Source organism: Hyalella azteca, unplaced genomic scaffold (assembly GCF_000764305.2).
Source record: "Hyalella azteca isolate HAZT.00-mixed unplaced genomic scaffold, Hazt_2.0.2 contig1497, whole genome shotgun sequence".
NCBI classification, from domain to species: Eukaryota; Metazoa; Arthropoda; class Malacostraca; order Amphipoda; family Hyalellidae; genus Hyalella; species Hyalella azteca.
Window position 1 is genome coordinate 33,016 of NW_025931813.1, and position 25,597 is coordinate 58,612.

At 36.3% G+C, this 25,597-nt stretch overlaps 1 protein-coding gene across 1 annotated transcript; it reads right to left on the reverse strand.

Moving 5' to 3' along the window:
• Positions 1–707: 707 nt before the first annotated feature.
• LOC108682795 (glucoside xylosyltransferase 2) lies at positions 708–15,079 on the reverse strand. The gene is made up of 6 exons (XM_018172034.2): positions 14,775–15,079; positions 13,758–13,869; positions 6,572–6,908; positions 5,908–6,075; positions 2,069–2,266; positions 708–956 (listed from the first exon to the last, which is right to left on the reverse strand). Exons 1-6 carry the CDS (start codon positions 14,947–14,949, stop codon positions 771–773), a joined length of 1,176 nt encoding a protein of 391 aa, XP_018027523.1. The 5' UTR covers positions 14,950–15,079; the 3' UTR covers positions 708–770.
• Positions 15,080–25,597: the final 10,518 nt, after the last annotated feature.

Below are 25,597 nucleotides of genomic sequence, written 5' to 3' on the forward strand. Positions count from 1 at the left end.
ATCGCTGGGAGTCATAATGTGCTGCACGTGTTGTGTACAAATCGTCAAACAAACGTTCGAACTTCTGACTTTGACTTCGGACTGCCGCCCGCCTCCTACCGCCCCCCAAACGCCATCTTCTTCCTTACCTTCCCCCAAAATCTTTCTACCGCCCCTATGGGGGCGATATCACCCACTTTGGGAACCACTGATCTAAAGGCTATATTTATAAATGTTGCGGTAACGCTGTAGCGGCAAAACCTCGTATCGCTACTTAAATATGTAGCGGGCGCTACCGCTACATTGCCTTATATGTAGCGCCGCTACCGCTACCGCTACTGAAAATATAGCGGCCGCTAGTAGCGGCCGCTACATGTAGCGCGCTACTGCCTACCTCTGTCTATAAGATTATGATGGCAAATGATAATATCGTGACATACACTGTAATAACGTCACGCAGTGGCCGCCACTACTGGCTCCGAGTACATTAGTCCCCAAGAAGTTTTATAAAACGAATAACCCGAAAGAAACGGATGCAGGAAACGTTTTCATCCGTTTGTGCGCGATTTGAATTCATTTTACTAGTTTGCGGAGCCTCTTTTAGTTTTAGGAAAATGGCTTGAGGTATTTTTAATTTAATTTTTAAATAGCGAAACTGAAATATAAATTTGATTTGTCCTAATTTCCAAGCTAGCATTTGGTAAGCGATTTATGACTCACAATTTTTTTCATTATTTGTTCTTATAAAATCTGAAACCAAGTAATATCAATAGTATAATTTAGGAGAGTATCTAGACGAGATCGTTCAGTTGTTTCAGGAGCTTCTCGAAACTGTAGGAGCAAAACATATTTTCTTCTTGGCTCGCCTCCGCTCTTCGCAGCTCATCTTCTCGTGTGTGGAGGTTTTTGGTTAAGTTTTGAAGTAAGACTGACAAAGAATCAGTCAAGTCGTGCCTCTCCCATGCAACGAAAATCTCCTGCACGAATTAAAGCGAGAAAAAAAGAATTAACACGATTTAAACGCAGCAAAAAATCGGTTTGAAGTTTTATAAAAGTTTTAATCCGTCAAAGAATGAAATCGTTACTTGTAACAATGATATTGTTCCATAAGTGCATAATTCTCCGTAGTGGAGACTGAAAAATGAAAAAAAAAAACAGAAATATATTAAAAATGTAATTGACAGGATATAATTACGTAGAGTTTTATAAACAGTGTACAAATTAATCGAAACCTAAAAATTAATTGTCAGTTGAGTTCAGAAAAACATTACTCACACACTAGGTATTTTCGCTAAGTTACTGAACACTTACGCGCATTCTGGTATGGTTCTTAGGAATCTATTTATACAAGATGGCCTAAATAATCGCGTTTATGAAATAATGCTCTATTATATTGCATATTTAAATTGTAATAAAATTCCGATGGAGATTCTCCGTGTGGAATTATCAAATAATTCATTGGTATTCATCAGAGTATTAGCAAAGATTTTGTGTAAATATCGTCACGATGCTTTATGTTGAAACATAGTGTTCAATACTCTCATACACAGCACGAGCAAAGAGCGGAAGTTGCAAACTATTTTAAGATGCCTTTTTGCCGGGATAATAGGGTATAAGGTGTCCAATACAATTAATGGCAGAAAATACAACGCTATCTGAATAATGCATCATTCATTTTTCTGCGTGCAATTTCATTCAAAGATGGAATTTAAGCAATGATGCAGTAATTATTCCCATGCCACCAAAATTGTAACCATGAAATAAAATACGAGATCAATACGGTGGAACACGTGACGATTTTACAGTTAAACATGCATATAAGCAATCAGAGAACTGAGCAAGACTATGAATAGTGATATTTCGTCCGTGTGTGGGTTCACCGGACGCAGTTCGGCCCGGCAAATGGCTTATCAGTGTTACGTCCGATCTGTGCTCCTGCTGCGAGTAATAGAATATGTCACTATGTGGACAATGGCGCATTCATTTTTATGAGTGAAGGCATTAATCTAAGAAAATTATGCGCTCCTACTTCTAATCCATAAAAAAAGAATGTTCAACTGGAATTTGATGGATAAAAAAACTTAAGTACCTCCATAGGGATGACGAATGGCAATTGATGAGGAATAGTTCTAATATTCCAAAGACCTTCCGCAAAAAATCTTGATCTTGCGCCGTGCACCAACGAAAAGCCTGTTTGTTCGATGGAGCTGCAGTTCCAGTTCACTGTCAAGCACTGCTCGATGTTGCCACTCCAGTCACAGCTGAGGTCGTAGATGTAGTCTGGAAACTGACGACAAAGAATCATTAGGGCGTACAAAAAAGTTACGATTTCGCAAATTTGTAATCAGCCAATCACTGACGGTTTTTGATGCTGAACCCCTAAGCACGCAGAAGAAAATAGTCGCTACGTGTACTCAAACGAGGTTGGATAGTACTGCTTCAGCTCATGAGAATATAATAAACGTCCAATCCTTTATGATGATTTCCGAAAGGCTTATCCAGGCGTTATTTTCACGAATAAACGATCTGGCCGGTGTTCTAGTAGATCGGCCGCCCAGTGGAAATAAACCGATTCGCCGTTTTTTTTACTATGGCCCGTATGCTAAATAGGGCACTAGCACTACGAAGTAGCACTATGCACTACGAAGTAGCACTATGCACTACGAAGTAGCACTATGCACTACGAAGTGTCCTGTTGGTATGCTAAATACGTCACAGACACTAAGCACTTCGAAGTAGCTCTACAATGTTTAGTGTACGCACTATGGCTTGTAGTGCGTAGTGCTACTTCATAGTGCTAGTGCCCTATTTAGCATGCCAACCGTAGTGTTCCATGTCGCACTAGTACGGCACTACGGCTTGTAGTGCGTAGTGCTACTTCGTAGTGCTAGTGCCCTATTTAGCATACGAGCCTATGGCATGGATTTTTTGTGTTAATTTTGAAAAAAAACGACGACGCGGTTATTTGTTTCACGGGCTGGCGGTAACTGAAGTAACGGTCATACCGTTTTGCGTTTTTTTTTTTGTTTTGGGGGAAAGGGGGTTAGTGCGTAATTCATTTCACTTTGGCACTCGTATTTATGATTCATAATTTAAACATCTGTAAGACGCTCAAGAAAAATTCGCTCAAGCTCCTCAAATTCTTAATGAACTGGCTATTTGCACCTTTGTAGTTCATATATTGCAGTAGGAAGAGTGTCTTATTATATTACTTTAGAGTGTATGTGAATTCCTGTCTTAAAAAATTATCAATGATATGTGCAAGGTTATTTTTTCGGCATTTAGTTTTTGTTTGTACATTTACATCATTCACAGAAGCACTTGTAAGCTGCATGTAGAATGACATAATTTGACTTTACAATCGGAGAAGAGCTAAATAAAGATAAAATTTTGTCCAACATTTAATTTCAATAATTAATTATTATTGGTAATTGGTAATAGAGTGTCGGTTTGAGGAAAACCGACTGCCAATAACGCAATCGGATTAAATTTTGGATAAAATTTTAACATATTTTGAAACCTATATTTCAATTTTATATAGAAACAAAAAATGAGCACATCATAGGATATATTATGAAGATCCTCGATTTCAGCGCAAGAAAAGCACTATAAAAATAAGGCTCTAAGAAAATGCAGCAAGTTGGACTCTGATTGGAATTATATTCAACTAAAATTTTTATGTTCTCGGTAAAATTTTTCAAGGGTCTCTGAGGTTTCCTTCTCATCTTCATGCATTTTACGAGTACTGGGTGGTAAATTTTTCAACTAGCAAGTCGTGTAATAGTTCAAAAAATCAGTCTTTCGTTGATTTAGAGGCAATTCGCGTTTGCGCTCATTCGTGCCGTATGTATTTTCATTATTTTCAAAAACTCTATACATTTGTGAAAGGTGTTATGAAGCGGAGCATTTTTCAACGTTTGTCTTCGGGAGGAAATGTGATCTTATTTATAAATATATAAGTGAATGTGTATGGTGGAGTGTGATTTTTTTTTAATTTCACGCCCAATTCCATGAAGAAGAAACTTTGCGATGGAAAGACAGTCCACTTAATGAGATAATGCCTACAGATTGAATGCCCACTTGTAGTAACGAAAGATATATATGTGGCTACTTCGGAGCAACGTCCATAAGCTGCCAGGCGCAAATCACAGCAGAACATAACTGTGGTAGCAGTGATTGCTTATAGTATCCCGGCTGCATTTACGGAGAATGTAAGGCAATGCTGGAGTTCATTGCGGGACTGCATTAATTTTGATTCGGTTCGTTTATTCATTTCTACAAAAGAAAACCGTGTCTCAATAATGCGTTCAGTTCCTATCCTCCTGAAATAGTGAATCGCCAGGCTTTTATCTTGTAGTGTTTTTTCTTATGTATTAATTTTTCGTGTCTTCTATGACTGTGTTCCGCGAGTCCTGGTTTTCGATTTAATGTTGTTATGTGTTATATGATTTTTAGGTTTCAATGTCTGACTAAGAATTTTGAATTGTAAAATGATTGTATTCATTTTTTAGATTGTTGAACTGATGATGGAGCTGGACTCCGAAACGTTTCAATATCGATATGGGTAATTTGTTTGGCGTTTTCTTTGCTTGTAAATTTCTTGATTAGGTTACGTTCTGGCATTTGAGGAACTGTGAAGCCTACAGCCCTAACAATTGATGATGCCTATTCGGAGGCTGCGACTTTACACGTGCAATCTTGTACTGAATGCCTGGTGCCATGATAACCAAAGTATTAGTATTGGATTGTGAAACTAAAATTATGTGAGTAGGTCTTCCCATCTTCATCCCAGCTCAAATAAAAATTATTGGTGGAGCATCGATGATTATTGGAGGCTATAGGTGAGAATTATAGGTAAAGCAGCGATGGCGCATCGATGCGGCATCGATGGCGTTTTCGGCCTTTATTCCAGCCATAACCTGTCGATCAGGAATATATCAGGTGAAGAGGAAAAATTGGAGTCGCAATCATTTTTATGAACTTTTTTCAACAAAATTTTCCTGTGTTTCTCTGACAATTTATGTCAGGAGTCGTCTGATACGTGCCCTGTGGCTTCACTTTTGTGAAGACCTTGCTGCTGTCTGTCAGTTTTACTCACGCCTATAGCGAGTTATCGCTAAATTCTTGTTACATTTACTTGAATCGAAATCTTAAAGTCCAAGCACACAGAACGAATGGTTTCGTCTTAATCTCATATAAACCTCGACTATATAACAACTTTCTACGTTGGATAAATTAAAGTGGCAAATTCCATCGTGCATTGTGCAGTTTGGGCAAACGGTCATCGGTGGCTTACAATAGATACGTATGGCTGCAATGGGCCTTCTATGATTCAGACCCTATAAATCATCGATGAATGTCACCTATACACGCCACCCTCTCAATTTATTGGCGTTTTACTGTCGATTTTCGGCAGATGTGGCCACACACCGTTACGACACCTATATTCTATCATCGCCACCTATAATCATCGATGGGTCATCCTTTATTTTTAAAAGGGAGAATCATAAGAACAGTACTCAAGCTCAATATTTCGACTTTAAAGTTGTCTTTTCTAAAGTTGCTTGTACTATAAATGCCTACATAATATTAGTTATGTATTCTAAACGTGTATTACTCAGATTGCTGTTTCTGTGTTATGCTGAATACTCATAAAGAATTGAAGGAATATTTTGGTGCATTTAATACGCTGCAGATCATATAATCTCCGAATTACACGCAATCGTGTTTTTTTATTCAAGCAAGTTGGCGTCGCTACTTCTGCGACCCTATGGTCTGTTCGAGTAATATTTATTTACAAGCAGAACATTCGCTTCATTAATGCTTGTGGAGCGATGTAAATTAATTGTACAAGCAACCAAGAAGATATGTAATTATAATCGATACCTATTATATTTACGAAGGAAGATATTATTTACGGATTTATACCTCACTGAAAACGAGGTTAAGTATATCTTGATCGCCCATGATGCCTTCCTTGAAAACTTTGGCAACACTTGTCACCATGGGCAGCCAGTCGAAAGGCAGGTCACGCCACCGTGTAAGATTGGCTAGCAAAAGCGCACTGCTTAAGCCTTGCCTCCCGTAGTAAGGTATCTGCACATATAAGGCATTTTAGCAGTAATATCTATGCAAGACCCAAACCGAAAAATTCTAGCTCTAATAATGGCTTAGAAAATTGGGAAGCACATGTCTTCAGAGTAGTGACTTATCATTTTCTATTTAAACGTATAGTCAACCGCGTTTTTCTTAATTACTGATGCACGTATTCAGTGGATATTAAATCTCTATGAGCAAAACGCATGGAACATTGAAACACTATATTCAGTAAATAGTTATTTCCTTCCAGAGTAAGCAAGTAGGAATATTAGGTTATGCAGCTCAATTGCCATTCAGAGGTAGAATATGGTTTGTTCATGCATCAGCACAACCCAGACAAAAATCCTGGCCGGTCAAGCCCCGACTAAGAACCTGAGAAGACTGTAATAAGATTGGAGCAGGGGTGCAAACTCAAATTCATATTTTTCGTTTCAAGTTAGTTAATTTGATTTGAATTCTACATTAAAAAACAACGCAATTATGAGCGATTTACCATTATATTGTGCTGCAAATAGTAACCATCTACAGGTGCGACTCCAAGCACCTGCGTGTCATCAAAGTTTTTGAAGTGCGCTACCAGATGCTCCGGAGGTCTCATGAACACGTGGTCGGTATCCAGATACACGACGGAGTCAAAATCAGACAGCACCCATGGCAGGAACAATTTTTCGGTGACACATTTCTCGTAAAGGTCCATTAAATGCCATCCTTCTGGCATAATGACAGGCCGATAACTCAACTTGAGACGATTCCGAAAAAGATCTGGCCAATGCGACACGTATTCTTCGATTGCAGGCAGAACAGTGTCATCATTTCCTAAGAGGATGAACCTAGTAAAAAAAGTCTTTTGAGCTGATTCTCATTTCAGAATATTTTCATTTTTATTCATTGGTGAGCGTGTAGCTGAATATTAGAGCTTGCATTGAAGCAACAGCAATCAACAATATTCTGCTTCCTATATTAAGAAAAAAATAAAAAAGTGTAAATAAATGTCAAATATAAAGAAAGTCACTTAAATAGCGTTGCCAAATTAAATTCTATGGTCATTATAAAACCAGAAAAATATGGAAAAATTGCAATGAATCCAAATTTGAGAAAATAGTTATAAATTTTCGCCGCTTATATCTACCAGGAGGCAGATAAGCGAATGAATCATCACAGTTTGCAGGAACAGCTTAAATCGCAGATTACTGACCATTTACCCACAAACTTATTTCGAATATTTTCTATCCAAAATTTTAGCATCATCTCCCAATCAAAAAGCCTGATCATTTACCTTCGATTGTTCATGAATTTTTTAACCAATGGCGTCAGTAAAGTTTGGCTACTAAAAACCTCGGACTTGACCTATAGTGTCACTTTGGAAGATACTTTTTTTGGATATATAATTGATATAAATTTTTCAAATACTTTCCAGACCCGAGACCTGAGCGATCACCATACTAAATGCATACACACAGAGCTGCCACCACGGTCACATGATACACTTGATTAAGTGTGGAAGAGAATGAAATGCTATCACACGTAAGATTCGACGTAATATGCACGGCTGAGCAGCGTAAATGCGAGTAGGAACGCAACATCCGCACCAGAGCTATATTCACAAGCTTTCAGGTGATCAATTGGCTTGTTTTCTAGGACTGAATTCAAGGCCGAGACTTATTGAGGAAATAACAGCCGGTATCCTTTATGTCAACGGCTCATGTTTGAAGAACACCGTAGAAAAAAGAAAGCGTTTGTGAATATCGTGCAGGGACCGAGTACCGACTCGTGTAACAAGATGATTACGCGATCTCGCGATGTGAGAGTGAATGGCCTTGAGCAACTCGCTATTTAAACCATGGAATTTACTAAAACTCTCATTTACGCCCGACAACTCAACCATTCTCGTCTATACCTACTAGTCTACTGCATCCATGAGCTGAACTGACTGAGTCATTTTGCTTCAATGCAATATTTAACTGTAGAAGAGTTCCAGTAATCATAGAAGTAGCACACTTCATATCATACGTTAAATTTTGTAATTACAATATTATCTATTGTAAAATAAATATCTATATATCCCACCGCTCATGACCGATATTATCATACCGTCGATTAGTGTCCATTAGAATATTATCTGTCAACATTAAAATGAATATCAAAATATATAACTCTGTTAGAATTTGATGATGGATTGTTAGCAGATATTGGAGAACGGGCATGCACAAATATGGTAAATATAATGTCTGTTAATGCAATACCTGTTCACTGCAGTATAAACAATGGATCATATCTCACTGGTGATTTACAAAATATATTGTATACATTTTTCCCAAACCTTTTCGCTGAATATAAAAGTGTGGAGAATCCTAGTCAACCAATTTGTCTAATCATAGATCAACCTTCAATTTATGATAACCGAAATTGGCTAAAAAATCAAAATAGAAATCTTTTGAACGCCAGAGGTGAAAAAATAACCGAACGATTGCATTTGAGAGCATTGTAGCCGCGCCTCATGCGTCTCTAATTTTTGTACCGCGATTTTCCTTGTTATTTTTTTGCGATCATTCAACAGTTATTCTTGTATTTGTTCTGATAAATTTGTACCCATTTTTCCATTAATGTTTTTGTCTATCGATTTTACTAGTATTTTCATTTAGAGAAAAAGTCTGTTCACCCTGATCATCCGAAGCGCGTCACTTTCATTTTGTCAGTCGTGAAGCACTTTGCGCTTCACTGTTGGTGAACCTTAATTCTGTGACCTTATTTATTGTGACATGTAAATTTGTGCGTGAAATTTGTGAATAGTTATATTGTGAGATCTAAATTTATGCTGTAATATCTGTGAATTGTAATTATTTTGTTAGGAATATTTAAAGTTAAGTATTATAGCCATATCTTAAGTTTATTTATTATTTTTATTTGCAGAATCTTATTGGTTAACTACGAACAATAGGTTCAGTACGAGCCATCCGCTGGGTTTTTGGGTTCATTTCGAGTTTATTTTGTGTTCTTACCAGTGCCTGTGTTACCAATAAATCGTCAGACTACCAAAGTTCACTTCCCTGCATGGATAAAGTTTCGTTTGTCTGACTGGCGCTGAAGTAAGAGCGGCAGGTATAGCCGTCGCGCTTACAGCATGAAATCTAAATATTCTTTAGAAAAAAATTACTTATATGGAGAACTTACAATGGAATGAAACTATTCGGTCAATGAATAGTTTCTTTCCAATGGAATGAAACATGGAATGGAAAAACAATTTCATACAATAGAATGAAACTTTTAGATCGATAAATCAATTAAAAAATTAAAACTCATGATTATGAGAATCGAATTGAAAATAATTTAAATCGCGAACACAACGATATCAAGATTATTATTCAGGATCAGTTTCTATTACCACCACAAAATTGTCTTAACATCGAAGGGATTTTAACTAAAGAGGATGGTAGTAATTATAATTTCAATGATAAAGTATGAATTATTAATCGTGGTCTGATGTATTTATTCGATCGAGTATCTTATAGAATCGGTAATGTTGGAATTGAGGGCTATAGATATCCTGGAATCGCTACAACTCTGAAAGGATTGACAAAATCTACATCTACAAAGCTCAGAATAAAAACGATTTTCTTCTGTAGTATTGATACTAAGAAAAATCAAATATCGAATGATGGATTCAATAAACGTGTAGTAAAAATTTAGGAACCGCCGTTGGTCAATTTAATGCTACAATTCTCCTAAAACATATTTTCGGATTCATGGAAAATTATGACAAAGTAATATATATATAGAGTCAAGCATGACTTAACTCTAAGAAGAGGTGACGATGCAAATGCTCTGTTTAATGTGATAAAAATCCACATAATCAATATATAATTGCAAGCAAAAATATTACTTCTAAAAGACTAATTTGGAAAATGGTGGCTTATAAACTATCTGATGAGTATAATAATCAATTATATAGTCAAATAATAAATAGAATTTGAATATCAACTGCATACATTAATCGACAATTGGAATAAGCAATAATTATCCCTAATCAAAAGTTCTTGGATTTGACTCCTACAACAAGTTCGGGGACTCAGAAACCTCGTTGTGCCATTTTAGCATTTTGAACTGATAGAGATAATTCACAACTTTAAAAATTGCACTGTTTGATAACTGTGATTTAAAGATGCAAATATCCGGCTCAATAACGAAAGGAATCCTAAGCAAGACCTAAAAATTAATTTTTAAAATATCAATTATGCAGTAGTTTATAATATGCATCCCAGACAAATTGTGCTTTTGCATAGAGAGATTATAGGTTTTTACGTCCGATTTTCGTATTTGATATTAGCTGACAAAATGAACGTCTTCAAGGCTGTCCTATTGATATGAAGATTGAAGCTGAATTCAATAATAACATTCATGATAAAACAGATGCTATGCTCTGATTCTTTCAGACAGAATCATTCAATTACGATATGAATATATGTATTCATATCGTAATTTATATATATGTATTCATAAATATATGTATTCATATCGTATTCGTATCGTATTGAATATCAATTCAATATGAATATATATTTAATTTAAAATTAAAAAATTCTCTGGTATTTATATTTCAATAAAATGATGTATTGTGTAAGGTTTAAAAAAATACTGAAACTGAGTATCAGCATATTAGCACGAAAAAGAACAAAATATTAAATAACGGACGTTGCTTAATTTGTTAAAAACTATAACTTCTTATGTATCTGCAAAAGAAGGAGGTTTCATCTTTTCAATTCCTGTAATCCTATGAGCTTTGGGAGATGCTGGGTCTCTGGCAGGGGGAGCTTCTGCCATAGCTAGTGTGGTTAACAAAAAGAAAGCTGATTATAAACTTATAGCAGAAACAAAACGTTATAATGAAGCAATGGAAGATGAAAAAGGAATTGGTCTGAGAGTCCCTTGAGTCAGAGACATTTTCATGAGCGATGCACTTCCTAGGTCACCTATGAAAACGGAGCGAAGAATTTTGAGTCAGGTTGTAGGACAGGGAACTGGGACTCATTGGACTTGGTATAAAGAAAAATATACTTGTTACTATTTTGATAGTGATGGTTTGATGTGTCCTAACGAGTTAAAAAGGACATGAATACATGCAAAAATATTTGGTCCGGTAAAATAATTTGTTGGCACTTATATTTAGAAATGTTAAAACGATTGGAGTATGAGAGATTTTATTCCATCCTTTAGATCTTTGCACGAATGGGTAATAATATTTATTTACTATACATTTTTATAAAATGTCGGGTATTGATATCTATGCAAATAATTTGAATCTTTCATCCAGTTGCAAAGATGGTGAGGAAAAAAAGTGTCCAATTAATTGAGGTATTTTCCTTAGTCTCCGAAAGCTTCAATTGAAACTCTTCGAAATGAACATTCCACCTTCAATTCAATTATCACAGCCCTGGGAGCAGACTTATGAGTTGAGTTTTTTCAATAATAATTTAGGTTTGAAATTTTTATACTCCATACTAGAAGTTGTAGTATAGGTTAGCAAAATTTATTCATTTAAGCAGGTTTCATTGAAGACCGTAGAATTATGAAGACCCTCATCATTAAGAATGAGACCCCAGCCATCAACCTAATTCAGACTACTGGATTTGTCAGAACCTTGAGACTATTTTTGGAGTGATTTTTGCTGTTTTAAATCCTTGATAATCTACAAATTTTTGTGATTTTGTAATTATTTCAAACTATTTTGAATTTTGAATAGTATCCTATTTACATGATTTTATACCTACGTCGAACCAAATTCCATCACTCAATGCGCCTTGTAACTTGATAATGAATGATTGCTACATTCGTAACGTTGTTAAAGAAATGAAAATGTCCATCGGTAAGTTGATTTTCGATTTACCAGTGCAAACAAAAAATAAAATACTTAAAAAAAACTTAAAAAAAAAGTTTTCCTTGTGGACTAAAAAGTAGAAAATAAATTATGGCTCGCCCCAAAAAACGTGTGTCGGGCAGATTTATGATTAAAGCGAAAAGCACACAACACACGAATTTTGGAAATTTGATGGTGAACGTACAGCCGATCCACGTTTTTTTGGGGCGAGCCATAATTTATTTTCTGTTTTTTAGTCCACAAGAAAAACGTGTTTTTTTTAATTTTTTGAGTATTTTATTTTCTCCTTTTTAGTCCATTGCTACACATGAAAAACGTTGTTGCGAGCCAATTTACTTGACTTGACGTACGTATCGATGATACGCAGCGTCAACGCCTGCTCGTCTATAACGTCAGTGCCCGCACGTCATACTATATATATACTATATATATATATATATATACTTCACTCAATTAAGCTAATTTAGGTCTCTCATTGCTAGTTTTTATGATTGTATCTAAAATTGTTGGGCGAAAATAGCCTGCATGCCGAATTTCAGATCTCTAGAGCAATTAGAATTGGGCTAATTTTCGTTATCAATGTTAACAACAAACAAATCCACAAACAAACAAACGCGAAGCTAAGTTAAGAAAAACGTGTTAATAAAAATATTGTTCAATCTATTGAAAAAAATAATAATAGAAAATTGTGAATAAAACGTTTTCTCTGATCTTCAATGAAACCTACTAAAAGATAAGTAAACAATTTTCCAAGATCGATTCTTCGGAAGAAAAACTAATTCGGAAGAAAAACAAAATGAAGAAAAAATCACTAGTTTGCAATTAGCAGTCGATGATGACGTCAAAAAATCGGAATTGCACAATGAAGCAAATTAGAAATTAATTACTAGAGCTTATAAGGAGATCCATAGAGTACTGTTGGTGTTTGAAGATTTAGTGAATGAAAAGCTTAAAACTTAAGAATTGCTGATTCATAACATCGAGTTACAAATTGTTAGAAAGGTATCTTTTACTGAAGTTGATCAGAAATTCAAAGGCTTGGAGTCGAATTTAGCTTCAACTATTGATGCAAAATTTAATAACATAACAAAACAAATCATGGATTACGAGCGAGGTCAGTTTCGATGACAAAAATGGCCGGGAAATTATTAATGTGAGTATCAAAACCTATTCAATGAGTTTTCTAAAGATATTATATTAAATCAGAATGAAATCAATCGACTAGAATCGATGCTACATAATGAAGCTAAGAAAAACACACAACTAAAGAAAATATAAACTGATCGTACAAATATTATTGTAGCTACTCGAGTTCGGGAAAGTCAGTAGGCTTTAGAAAATTTTCTTTGTTAAGAAGACTGGTGAATTGGCAAAAATTCAAAAATTCGAAATAAGATTGTGTGTAAATGATTGGTAACCTGTGATTTAAGCTGTTTATGCAAACTGTGATAATTCACTCGCTTATCTACCTACTTATACCATTGAAGAATTATGTTAAAGGTTTTTAAAAGTAATTGAAATTTACCTTAGCTAGAGTCAAAGCTATAAAAGCGGGCGCTTCACATTACTTCGTGGGAGGAAGCTAACATCATTTAAAATTACATGATAAAAAACATGAGCCACGTTGTCATGACGTAAGCTGCGACTTTCATTCATGTCACACAGACACACACTCATATACCTCATATACATAGATTCACATTTACACGCAGACCAATACAAACACACAGACTCACAAAAACACACAGACCAGACACATACAGGGTTTATGTACTGAACAAATCTAGAAACCGCTATATTAATGTACCTGATCGTAGCTGGGTTGAGGGCTACAGCTGACTTGATAAGAACTTTGGCCTGGCGCATTTGAGTCTCAAACTTAGTCATGGTTGAGCCCTTCGTCCGGTGAATTTTTCCATCTTGGGAGATTTTTGGGAATATCATTTAATTGTAGAAATTAGCAGTTGAGATAACCAATAAATATTTGTAAAAAATTTATAAAGGATAATCAAGAAATACACTTTTTCATACTGAACGCGTCCTGATACCTGCCTGTCATATAATTTAGTGTTCAGAAACAAACTTAAACTATTTAAAGACTATCTACCTAAATCATTGAATTTGAACGTATAGAATTATAAGTTTCAGCAAATAGTTTCAAAATAATTTCAGCTGAACTTCAAACGTTTTGTTACGAATTTTAATATCATTTTATTAGAGATACAATTTATATCTGCACAGTGGTATGACAGTTGGCATACAACACCTACACGAAATCGTGTTCGTCTGGATGACCTATAGTGCTAGCCCAAATGTCATATTGTTACGCTTTGTTCTGAGTGTAATTGTTGAAAATATAATAAAATCAGATAAAAAAATTGAAAATCTAAATCGAAAAATTCAGATTTATTTCAGTGGCTATGATAAAAAATGGCGTCTAGTATTTGCACGATCAGATGGAAGACATTAATTTAATTAGGCAAGAACCAACAGTGAATGGATTTGCATTGCTGGGAGAGTCTGCAATTCAGTTCGAAAACCTTTATGGCTTTCCTCGTGGTTAAGATAAAATTCCAGGGTATACTTCCAACTGCCTTCCCAAATTTGCCACCGTGGATTCCTTGGATTGATGGTTTTTCCTCCACTGTAATTTGAAAAGCCTCAATGATGCAGCTCGCTGCATATCGGTGCCTGAACTTACATGAAACATGACGCGTAAATTTTATGGGGACTTACGTCCACTATAACTATTTACTTTAAAACACACTAAAATAATCAGGATTAATATGAGATAATTGAGTTTATAGGTAACACAAATGCTCACCATTGCAAACAATTAAGACGAAAGGTGGTTCTTCTATGGCAAAGTGTCGTTCGGGATGACTTGTGTGATTTAAATTTGTCAATAACCCTTGATAATTCGACCAGTCATAAATCACTTGAATAACCAGAACAAACGTTACGAAGGCGGTAATATTCTTGAAAAGTCTAGCATACATGATCACTTTTTTTGAGCACAATATAAATCGAATGAGGTGTGATGGCTCATTTGAGCTTCTTCGAAGATTTGTAAATTATATTTGTCTCGCAAATCAGAGGCAGATGCGACAACTTTCGATCGAATTTTGTCTCATTGTATTTAAAATGTTGAGAAATTTTATTATTTTTTGTTATAGAGCTTATTAATTATAGAAACACACTGACTGAACACATTGATAACTGAAAATTTATCGCACAAGTGATGATATTATTATTGTTGGTAACAGCTACCGTTTTTTTTTCAAACATAATGTTAACCAAAAATTTAGGGTCAACATAGCCCCAGTAAATACAAATCGTCAGAATATGTCTCCAAAAAGCACTGAAATCAGTTTATAGTACTACATTTGTTCAGTTTTGCATTAAAATGTAACACTGGGCGATTAAAGTATGAAATAAAGAATTTGGGAAATGAAATAAAATAAAAAGGATTTGCATTTAAAAATTTTTGAGCAAAAAAGTGATATATAACATTTTCAGCATTAGTTAATAAATATTACTTTGAAGATATCTTTTCTGGAGTGCAGAAATCTTTAGTAAAAACACTAAAAAACATATAATATTTAGCTCCTCTTATCTTAAAAAATTACCCATAATTCAGGCAATTACTTTTTCAGGTGCTTTTCATTACATGAGCGTTTCCATGAAATTTTTTCGTTGTTAAAGAGAACGCAAAATTCACGAGAAAAGCCAAGAATCGATCGTTTTGATAGATCGTTAAGATAGAACGAGCTTAACCACGAATGTGCATTGCTGGAGAGTCAGTCATACATCGGGAAACTCACTGTGCCTTTCCTTGAAAATAACTTACACTTTGATCAAATATTTCGTCGTTCCTTCCTATTTTTGCCCCTGGCTTTACTCGTGCTGCTTTTGATTAAAATTAGTCACGTTTTTCCTCTTGCGGTATCTGAGCATGGCGCAATGCAGCTCTCGGAAGGGCGAAATCTTAATAATATTTATACATAGGTTGTTAAAACATGTTCAAGCTAACGACTTAATTATGCTTGCAAAATTATGCATGTCAGCAGGGAAGATTTTCATAAATTGTGATGTTTTCACACAATCGACAAAATGCTAAGTTGAAGAAATAAGTGATCAAGGAAGCTTTAATTTGTAACTCAATCAACCAAGTTCTGAAAATGATTTGGAGTGGTTAAATTTCGTTGAAAGGCAGATTTGAAGTATTGTAAAAAGGTTGATATTCAGTGGTTAACAGTGCATGCAGATATGCCTCAAGACAAGACATGCAGATATGCCTCAAGTGCCGATTGTCACTTCTCCCCCGATGAATAATTAAATTCGCAATATTTCACCATCAATAGGACATCAATCAAAACATAGAAGCAATTCATTAAATCAACTGAGTTCAAGATCACATTCAACGGAACGAATTTGCGAATATAAATAAGTTTCAAGTGCAGAATGAATATAAAATTCGTTCGTGGCACTACAGTTCATTAGCGCCATACACATGACAATCGACTCGCGTTGATGAGAAAAATAGATTCATCCTGAACTCGAATTATTTCATTCAAAATTTTCAGACAAATAAGGGGAATATTTCGATTACAATTTACTTATTTAATTAACTCTCAAGATCATTCAATTGATTAAGATTAAGTAAGACGCTTAATGCTTGTAAGGTGTCGGCGGAACATCGGGAAATGAAATGGCCGCGAAATCTAACTGTAGAGGAAGAAAATCTCAGATATTCATTTTTTAAGTAAGGTTCTATAATACAGTCGCTATTTTTTCAGGTCCTTATTACCAGGAACGAGCGGCATTTTGATCCTCATAGTTGGCAAACGCAGGAATTATATCGATTATCCTCAGGCTTCTTGTGATGGAAAATAAGTAGGATAGGCCGAGTAAATTACTGCATTGAACATGACGCACTAGGCCGAGCAAACTCCTGACTTCAGATTGTAAAGGTGATATAGGAAGTTACGGCTTGATTTTTGTGAAATTTTGGCTAAGCAAAACTTTTTACTGATGCTCGAATAATTACAAACGGATAATAATAAATACATACTAAATAATATGCATATATTTTTTTAACATGAAGTAAGTTGGCGGTCGCTGTTTTCAACGAATTATTTTATTAAACAACCTTGCTTTCTACCAAACGCCTCAAATAATTAAACGTTTTATATCTCGATTGTTTTCCTTAGTTAACATCTATCGACACCTTCATACCAAAATGTTTTTGTATTTTTAATACTCATATTTTTTTGGAAGGTCTATATATTATATAGACCTTCCAAACATGTTATAATATATATGTTATATATAACATATATATTTGAATTTTAATGAAGGTCTTGGTATTTATTCACGAAAGTATATCCACTGAAATCGTGGGCAAAAAATTGTATAATCTGAGAACTTGGGAAAAAATTTGGCGTTTGTTTTCCTGTCGAATTTTCGAAAAATGTATCCTCTGTGATTCTTGAACTACCACCCTTGATTGAAAAAGTTTTTTACTAACCACTCAATATGCTTTGCGACAATTTAAGAAATATTGATAAATTGGTGACATTAACCACTGCTAACGTGTTTATTACAGCTTCGAGGTTTTACTCAAGTGTACCTATTTTAAATTTACTCGAACGACGGATAATTTACTAGAATTAATAACAAGATTTAACTTATGGTTAGCTTTGCCAACGTCACACATTTTCGGCCAGAAGTTGCTTCGACTTTCAACTCAGTGCAGTCGCTGCACATTATGAGGTATGTTTTTCCAACATTTAGAAGTTTGGTTTCACAAAAGTGCGGAAATTTTTTGTAACAACATGTAAGTTATGTCTGGTCAATTTTAGACCTCACTGTTTTGTTTAGATAAGTGTTACTGTATTTGGTAATTCCCAATCATGAATTGTTCAAACCTGCGCTATATTGAGGTGGTTCCGAGCTGTATAACATGCAGGCACCTTGTTCATTGTTATTTTCCATGCTTTGGCACTGCATCTGAAACAATGTCCAAATAATTACAAATTTTTGTTCATCAAATACTTTTCAAATAAGAATTCTCATTTTGTTGATAAATGATTTAAAAATCAGTTCTTTCTCTAGGTAAAAAGATATTATTTCTATAATGTGCAGTCGTCTCTAGTTTAAAAATACAGTTGTGTGCAATGCGCATCTGTGTACGTCGGTATGAATCGAGATCATGATTTGGAACTTTCAGAGCATAAGGAGAGGAGTTGTAGGACTGGACATTTACCAGCGCCTTCCCCTCATCCGGCTGAGCAGAGTATTTGACCAAATTTTGAAGGTGATTTTAGCTTCTACTTTGATGTTTCAAATTTACTTTTTTTCAATCCCTATAAATTTTTAAACAGCTTGAACGTAGCCTCCAATTCGCATCCACTTTGAATTGTGAATAGATTGGTTTTGTGAGTGACATTTTGTTATGTATTTTATCTTTATATTCAAGCTCCAATTTCTGTTTCCTTTAAATTTTGATTGTGCTATCAACTGATTGTATCTGTATTCTAGTATTCTGAAACTGATGATGGAGCTGGACCCCGAAACGTTTCATCTATGGCGATACGGGGATTTGTTTGAAATTGCTTGGATCGGCTTATAGACATCTATTGAATTTGCGACTTGTATAATAGGGTTACATTGATACTTGAATTGCATCAAGTGTAATAGATTTCCTTTCTCTTAAAGGAGTTTATATATACGTCAAAAGTTGCAGCCAAGGGCTACAACGCAACAGCAGCTCATACTGGGCCCGTATTATCAAAACTCTCAAAAGTCCGCAAAATCAACTTACGTGTGGCGTAAGTGCTGATATGATGACGTAACTCAAGCGGTGGTATTATCACAACATTTGCGCGGGAAGCTACATGCAAGAAGCCGTACGTAGCTCTACGCCTGCTCGGAGGTGTCGTAAGTGGAGTTACGTTCAAGTTTTGAGTGTGCCGAAGCAATATAAAACTATTGATTTACTTGCAACACGGTGAATTGTGATAGAATTTAGCAAATAACTTAACATAGGTATAATATGTAATCGTGCTAAACGGTGCTTTTGGGATAAAAATGTCAATTGACTTTTGTGCTATAATTTACAAGCAAATGTTGATATTCATATCTAAGAGTTTTATGATCATTCACTCGAACAATATCTTAATGCATTTTTGATTTAAAATTATGTTGAGGTTGACAAGTCAACCATTACTTCTAGTTCTCTGTAAACAAATTTATTTCTTTTTATGACAGTCGCAATTCCAACTCACGAAATTTTCTAAATTCTTTGTAACCTTCTAAAAATTCTTTTAATTTTGAATGGGGATAATGCATTGATTTGCCCTTATTGTAAGATATTTTGGTTAATGATCACAACAAGAAGTGCATTGCTATTTGGATAACATCTCGCTCATTTATCCAAATATACCTTAGTCAGGCACCGCAAATGCCGCTGACACCGCACAACCTGCTTTCATCCAAGCGCACTGCGCACTGATGACTGATCGAGAGGAGCTATAGGAAATTCGTAAGACCAATGCATTGGTTTGTGAACGATGGAAAATCGTTCACGATATTTTATAAGTTTTTATTGTGCTCATGTCAATTTCTTCGAGGTGACATTGTACATAATAGTGTTAATGAATTTACAGTGAGGCCGCTTGCGTCCCATTGACTCCCGACCTTCTCTGCTGTGGAGAGAAGTGACGAGGGCGGTTGAGTTGTCTTCTAAGTAGTTGTGTTCTGCTAGCCGGTCGGTGAAGTTGCTGCTCTGACCTTCCTAGTGGTAGTTAGTAACTGCCGATCTGGCTTAAATCTTAGTGTGCCCTCTCCCTGACTGAACTGATTAATTCTTTGCCAGTGTTTGTGCTGCTCCTAACATGTAACCGTAACTGTAGAGCGCCCATTTAAAAGTGCTAAGTGTGTTTGTGGAAAGTGGAATAAACGTGTTTGAAACTTCAGTGGTGAACTAGAAAGTGGTTTTCATTATCAATTTAAAACTAGCTTTTTAGTAAGTTCGTGGCCAGCGTGCAACCTTGGGCGGCCATCCGTTGAAGCTAAGGTAGTGAACGTCCGGTCCCAGGTGTGTGTGTTAAATGCACGCAAACACGCTTTCTGTATACATTTTATCCAAGCAATAGAACCTTATAACCATATAATTTTACCGGCACAAAAAGCAGACAATTGGCTGACTATAATAAGAAAGAAATAATGTAATTTGAAGCAATACAGAATCCAAACATCAAATTGACAAAGGCATCTTGAGTACCGATCAAAAATATATTTTCAGGATTCAATAGGACGTCTCGAGTGGTGTTTGATAAGAAAAATTGACTGAAATATACCCTGAAACGATGCATCATTCCAGATGGTGGACAACTGTCAATAGGATTTCAATATGATGCTTTTTAAATCGAGCGAGTTGTTTTACCCATAAATCTTTTTTTTGTGTGTTTTAATATTAGGTGTATTTGTAAATATTTTGATCATTTCATGGTTTTTCTTAGCTCAGTGAATTTTAAATTTGCTATCATTTTAGTAACGGAAACATGGCTCCAAACAGATCAGAGTCAAAACTCTGATCAATTGTTAAATGTTCCTGGTTACTCTATGTATACTATTTTTCGCAACAGTCATGGGGGAGGTATAACTGCCTACGTAGACGACAAGTTCAGCGCGAGGGTGAATAGCGATTTCACTTGGGTGAAAAATGAGTATGAACTCCTGAGTTTTAGTGTCAGCCTGCCTGTATATGAGCTTTCTATATTTTGCGTTTATAGACCGCCCTCTAACAGCGTACGAATCTTCAATGAACTATTTACAACCGAGGTTCTCTCAAAAATCAGGGAAACTAGTAAATTAAGGCATTTTTTTGTGGAAACTTTAATATAAATCAATACAACCCTCTAAACTTATGCTCAACCAACAATTTTATCCATGACATCCTGTGTAGTAATTTTTATCCGATCATAACCAAACCAACCAGGATCTCTCCCAAAATCATATTACCCAATACTCGTTACTCGACCATATTTGGTGTAACTTTTCATTTGGATCCAATCCCGAATCAGCTGTTATTGAATGTGACTTGTCTGATCCCTTGGTGACGTTCTTTTATTTTGAAATGGCGCTTCCGTTTGTTTCGCCTCTGAAATAAATTTGCGTAATGAATGCTGTTAATATTTTGGAGTTCAAGGAGAATATGAGACTTTTCCCATCGGCATTTCTATCAAATATTAACGAACCTAACTTAGCAATGAATTTTTGTATGTCGTAACTCTAAAAATTTTATGACGAATCCTTTGCCATAAAGTTAGTGTCGGTATGGAAACATTGGCCTCCTTGGGTGTCTGCTGAAATTAGGTCTGTCATAAAGAAGAAGCATAAACTTCTAAAGCTTTCCCGCTCTGGTATAATTCTGCGCCCACCGTACACCATTTGCCGGAATGTCCTAAATGCGCTAATCAAGCAAGTTAGGAAACTATTCTGCTCAGCCAAAATCATGCAGACGTCGAATGACTCAAGAGTTCTATGGAAAATTGTCAACACCTTACTTGTAAAAAATGCTGCTAACAAAAGAATTGAATTGATACAAAATAACAAGCTACTTTCTGGTAGCGAGGCAGTGATTGAATATAACAATTATTTTATCTCTGTTGCAAATGACATCACTATAAACTTAGGTCCTGTGAACAATGATGTGTCGCATGAAATTCCTATCTGTGAAGCATCTTGCTTCCTTTTCCCTACTTCTGAACTTGAAATTAAGAAATTCTTACGGTTGTGCAAAGGCAAGCCACTTCAGATCGATGAAGTTCAGCCAAGAATGTTGTATCTTGTAGCTGAACCCGGTAGCACCAGTTTTGGCTCGTATTTTTGACCTATGTATGTCCTGTGGTGTGTATCCCGATTCACTGAAACGTGCTCGCGTTATACCTATTTTTAAATCCGGTGACCCGCACAATGTCTGTAATTATCGTCCAATATCAACCTTGCCATTTCTTAATAAGATTTTTGAAAAAATCCTGCATTCTAGACTCATAAATTTTTCAATAAGTTTTCAATAATTTCTAATGATCAGATTGGTTTCCTTAAGGGAACCAACACAACTATGGCCATATTTTATTTAGTTCTAGACCTTCTCAAGACGTATCATTCTAAAGGATAATGTGTTTCGCTGTTGGAAATATTTTCCAACCTGATTACTGAGTCAGTTGCGACGAAGAACAAGATCTTGTTCTGCCTATTAAAGGCAGAGTCTCTCTGCAATGCCTCATCTCTGTCTTTTTGCCCACAGTTGCGCAAATCCTGAGCACTATTCTGTCGGGGGGCTGCCTTGGACGAGTCTCCAGAGCTCCCTCAGCTCTAAAAGAAGAAGAAGAAGAAAGGCAGAGTCGCAGTTACTCGAAGCTTTTCACTTCTTTTGGAACGCTTTGGCCGGCTAGTTCAATCGCATAGTAAAACTTTAAATGTAAAGCTTTGCAACTTGAATTACTTAAAAACTACTAAAAATTACTTAAATTCTCATTTGGAACTTCGTGTGTTCCCAACTATTGAACGAAAAGTGGCCAGTGGCTAAAGCGATCCACCCTTCAAACCAATGGTGACACTTAATTTGAGCGAGCCCCCGCACGCACCTAAATTTATTCAATTGCCTTTAATCTTACTCGTATTACCATTATCGTATGAAGCACTGGTGTGGTGCACTTATTTTCAATTAAATAAGGTGAGCTACACTCTTGAATTCGAACTAATATTGAAATTGCTGAGAATACAAAGTGACCAAAAATTCATAGCTTAATTGTAAACAAGGATCTATTTCGAACAGTATGACTTCCTTGTGAACTTCTGGCGTCGCCCTCGCTCGTAAACGCTGCTTTCCAAAAATGGATTTACTCTTCTGAAGCGGAATCTGCATTAACTCTGAATGCTGTACCAGCAACTGTTTAATTTCGATTAAAACTACCGCAATTTATGTTCATTTGTTTCAACTCCCTTTCCCTGAATTTTAGCAAATAAAGACTATTTCTGAAAGAGGAATATCCTCGAGCGTAGGGAGGAAAATCCCCTACATCGCTTTTTTCTGGACCTACAAAAGGCCTTTGTATGAATCACCAAGTAATATTGGGCAAGCTCCACCGCTATGCTGTTAGGGGGATTTTCCTTATACTTAGTCAGTCTTACCTCACGAACAGAGAGCAGTTCGTCGCATTGAATGAGTTCAATTCCTCCTTAAGGCCCATCAATCTAGGTGTACCTCAGGGCTCTGTACTTGAGACTTTATTCTTTGATATTTTTATTAATGATATCTCCATCTTTTAATGTGAACTGTAAGCTTTTTGCCGATGACGCCGTGTTCTATGTCTCGAGAAACTCGTATGACGAAGCCTGCGACAATTGATATATCAGAGCTGTCATTGAATCTGTCATCTAGCAAACAAGCTAGTGGCATACACAGACAAAACTAAGTTGATGCTTCTTACTCCCAGACCCGATTCCGTTTTACGTGACATTGTTGTGGGAGAGCTTCCAACATATTTAGGCTATCCGTCAATTTTTGACGCGATAGCGATAATAAAAACTTCCACGAATCTAGGGGTACAAAGGTTTACTCGGAGACTCCAAAAACCAATGCGCATTATATCAAGGTAAGAGTACAGCATACAATAATGAGACCTTGTTAAAATCTGCAAGAAACACTAACCCTAATCCACTTGTCATACACCATTGAAACAATGCGAAAATGCACGAACAAACTACCAGAAGCGCGATGAACGCCTTAAGGCTACGGCCAGACTAAAAGCGTTCACGCGTACGCTGGCTGAAGCTTCAAGCAGAGCGGCGCCTCGCCGCGCGTATGGTGTCCAAACTAGACGCTGAACCGCGCAGCTTACTGCGAGTCAGTGTGTAGAAATGAGTGTCTACGAGAGACTAACAGCCGTTCTCCTTGATGAAAGTGTTATAGGGAAATGAAAGATAAATTTAAAAATCCCATACATACTTTATTTTGTCTTTTTTGGAATCCGTTCAGATGAGGTTATATATGATGCATACCTTATATGATGCATGAGGTTATATATGAGTCATGATGAAACGCCACTTGTATTGCAAGGCGATGCAGCTTACCCATTGCTTCCTAACTTAATGAGACCATGCCCCCGCCAATACATAGATGAAAGCAAGTAAATATATAACTACAGACTATCAAGAGCTCGGCGTTGTGTAGAATGCACCTTTGGCATTATGATTTCAAAATTCAGATTTTTAACGAAATCCATCGAGACCAGCATGGATAATGCTGCAGAAATAATTAAAGCAATTACGGTTTTGCGCAACGTGATTCTTGTTACTTGTTAGAAATTTGATAAAGACACGGCTTATCAATGGAATTGAATGCATCGAATGATCAACCTGAAACTATAATTGCTCCTGTTCTTAGAAACAGCTGTAGAATTGCAACAGATGTCCGGGAAAAATTCACAAATTATTTCGTATCAGATGCAGGAAAAGTTGCTTGGCAGTATCATGTGCTCTAAATAAACAATAAGAATATCCAAGTGCTCTGAGTGCTAAGTTCGTTCACTTCTATTCTCTTTGTTGAATAAAAGAATGTATTATTACTGTTATTAGCTGAAATATTGAGTGCATCAGCTATCATAGACCAATGGATGCTGATGTTTGTCCCATCACTGTGCTGAGGGTGAGAGGCATCCCAGATTGCAGGTACCGCCTCAACTGACGAGAGCAATGCGTCGACATCCTTCTCTCATGGCTGCTTCAAGGACACTGAACGCGCGTGTCCGCGACTCCGCGTCGAAATATTTGTCTAGAGTAATGTCGATTTTCCACCGCGCGGCAACGCGTGTGTACGCTTGAGGCAGCTTCAGCCTGTAAGCGTTTAGTGTGGCCACTCTGGTAGAAATACATACATATAATATCGCAGCGTGAGCGCGCGTACGCCTGCGTACGCGCCAACGCTTTTAGTCTGGCCGTACCCTAACTTCGCAGTAGAAGCAGTGGTCTCCAGGTGTTTATTTCCCGGCCAGCGTGAACCACTTTACTACATGAAGTATCGGTTTTCACTCTTATAAAGCTTGGGCTCTTCACTTCCTCCAGTGCATTGGAAATTCAAGGTGTCTCATTGGAAGTTCTCGTAACCATAAGAGAGAAGGTAAGTCTGGTGCCCACGTCCACCTGGAATAAGCATTAAATACACGAAGTAGCATAATGTTCTTATCAACCTACGCTCTGCCACAAAATAAGAAAATTACGGGGTGTACATCAGCAATTATCCTATGCATTTCAACACGGTGGGAATTGTGCCAAACTATCTAATACAAATCCAAGCAAAGAGTATCGACATTTCGTATAGACATCATTTGCTCTCAAGGCTTACCCGCCACTCAAAGAAAAAAGGAAGGTCACTGCTACGGTAATCTAACAACCATAGGATCGATAAAATTACTAAATAATGTTCCAAAATTCACGCGACACGAGATTGCAGTCGCCCTCAACGCTGATCATTAAAAAGAGACAGGTCGAATGCAACGCATCCTACTCGTCGCCAGCATGAACCTGGACAAACAAAAGACAGACGTATAGCGCAGCTACAACATCACCTTCAATAAC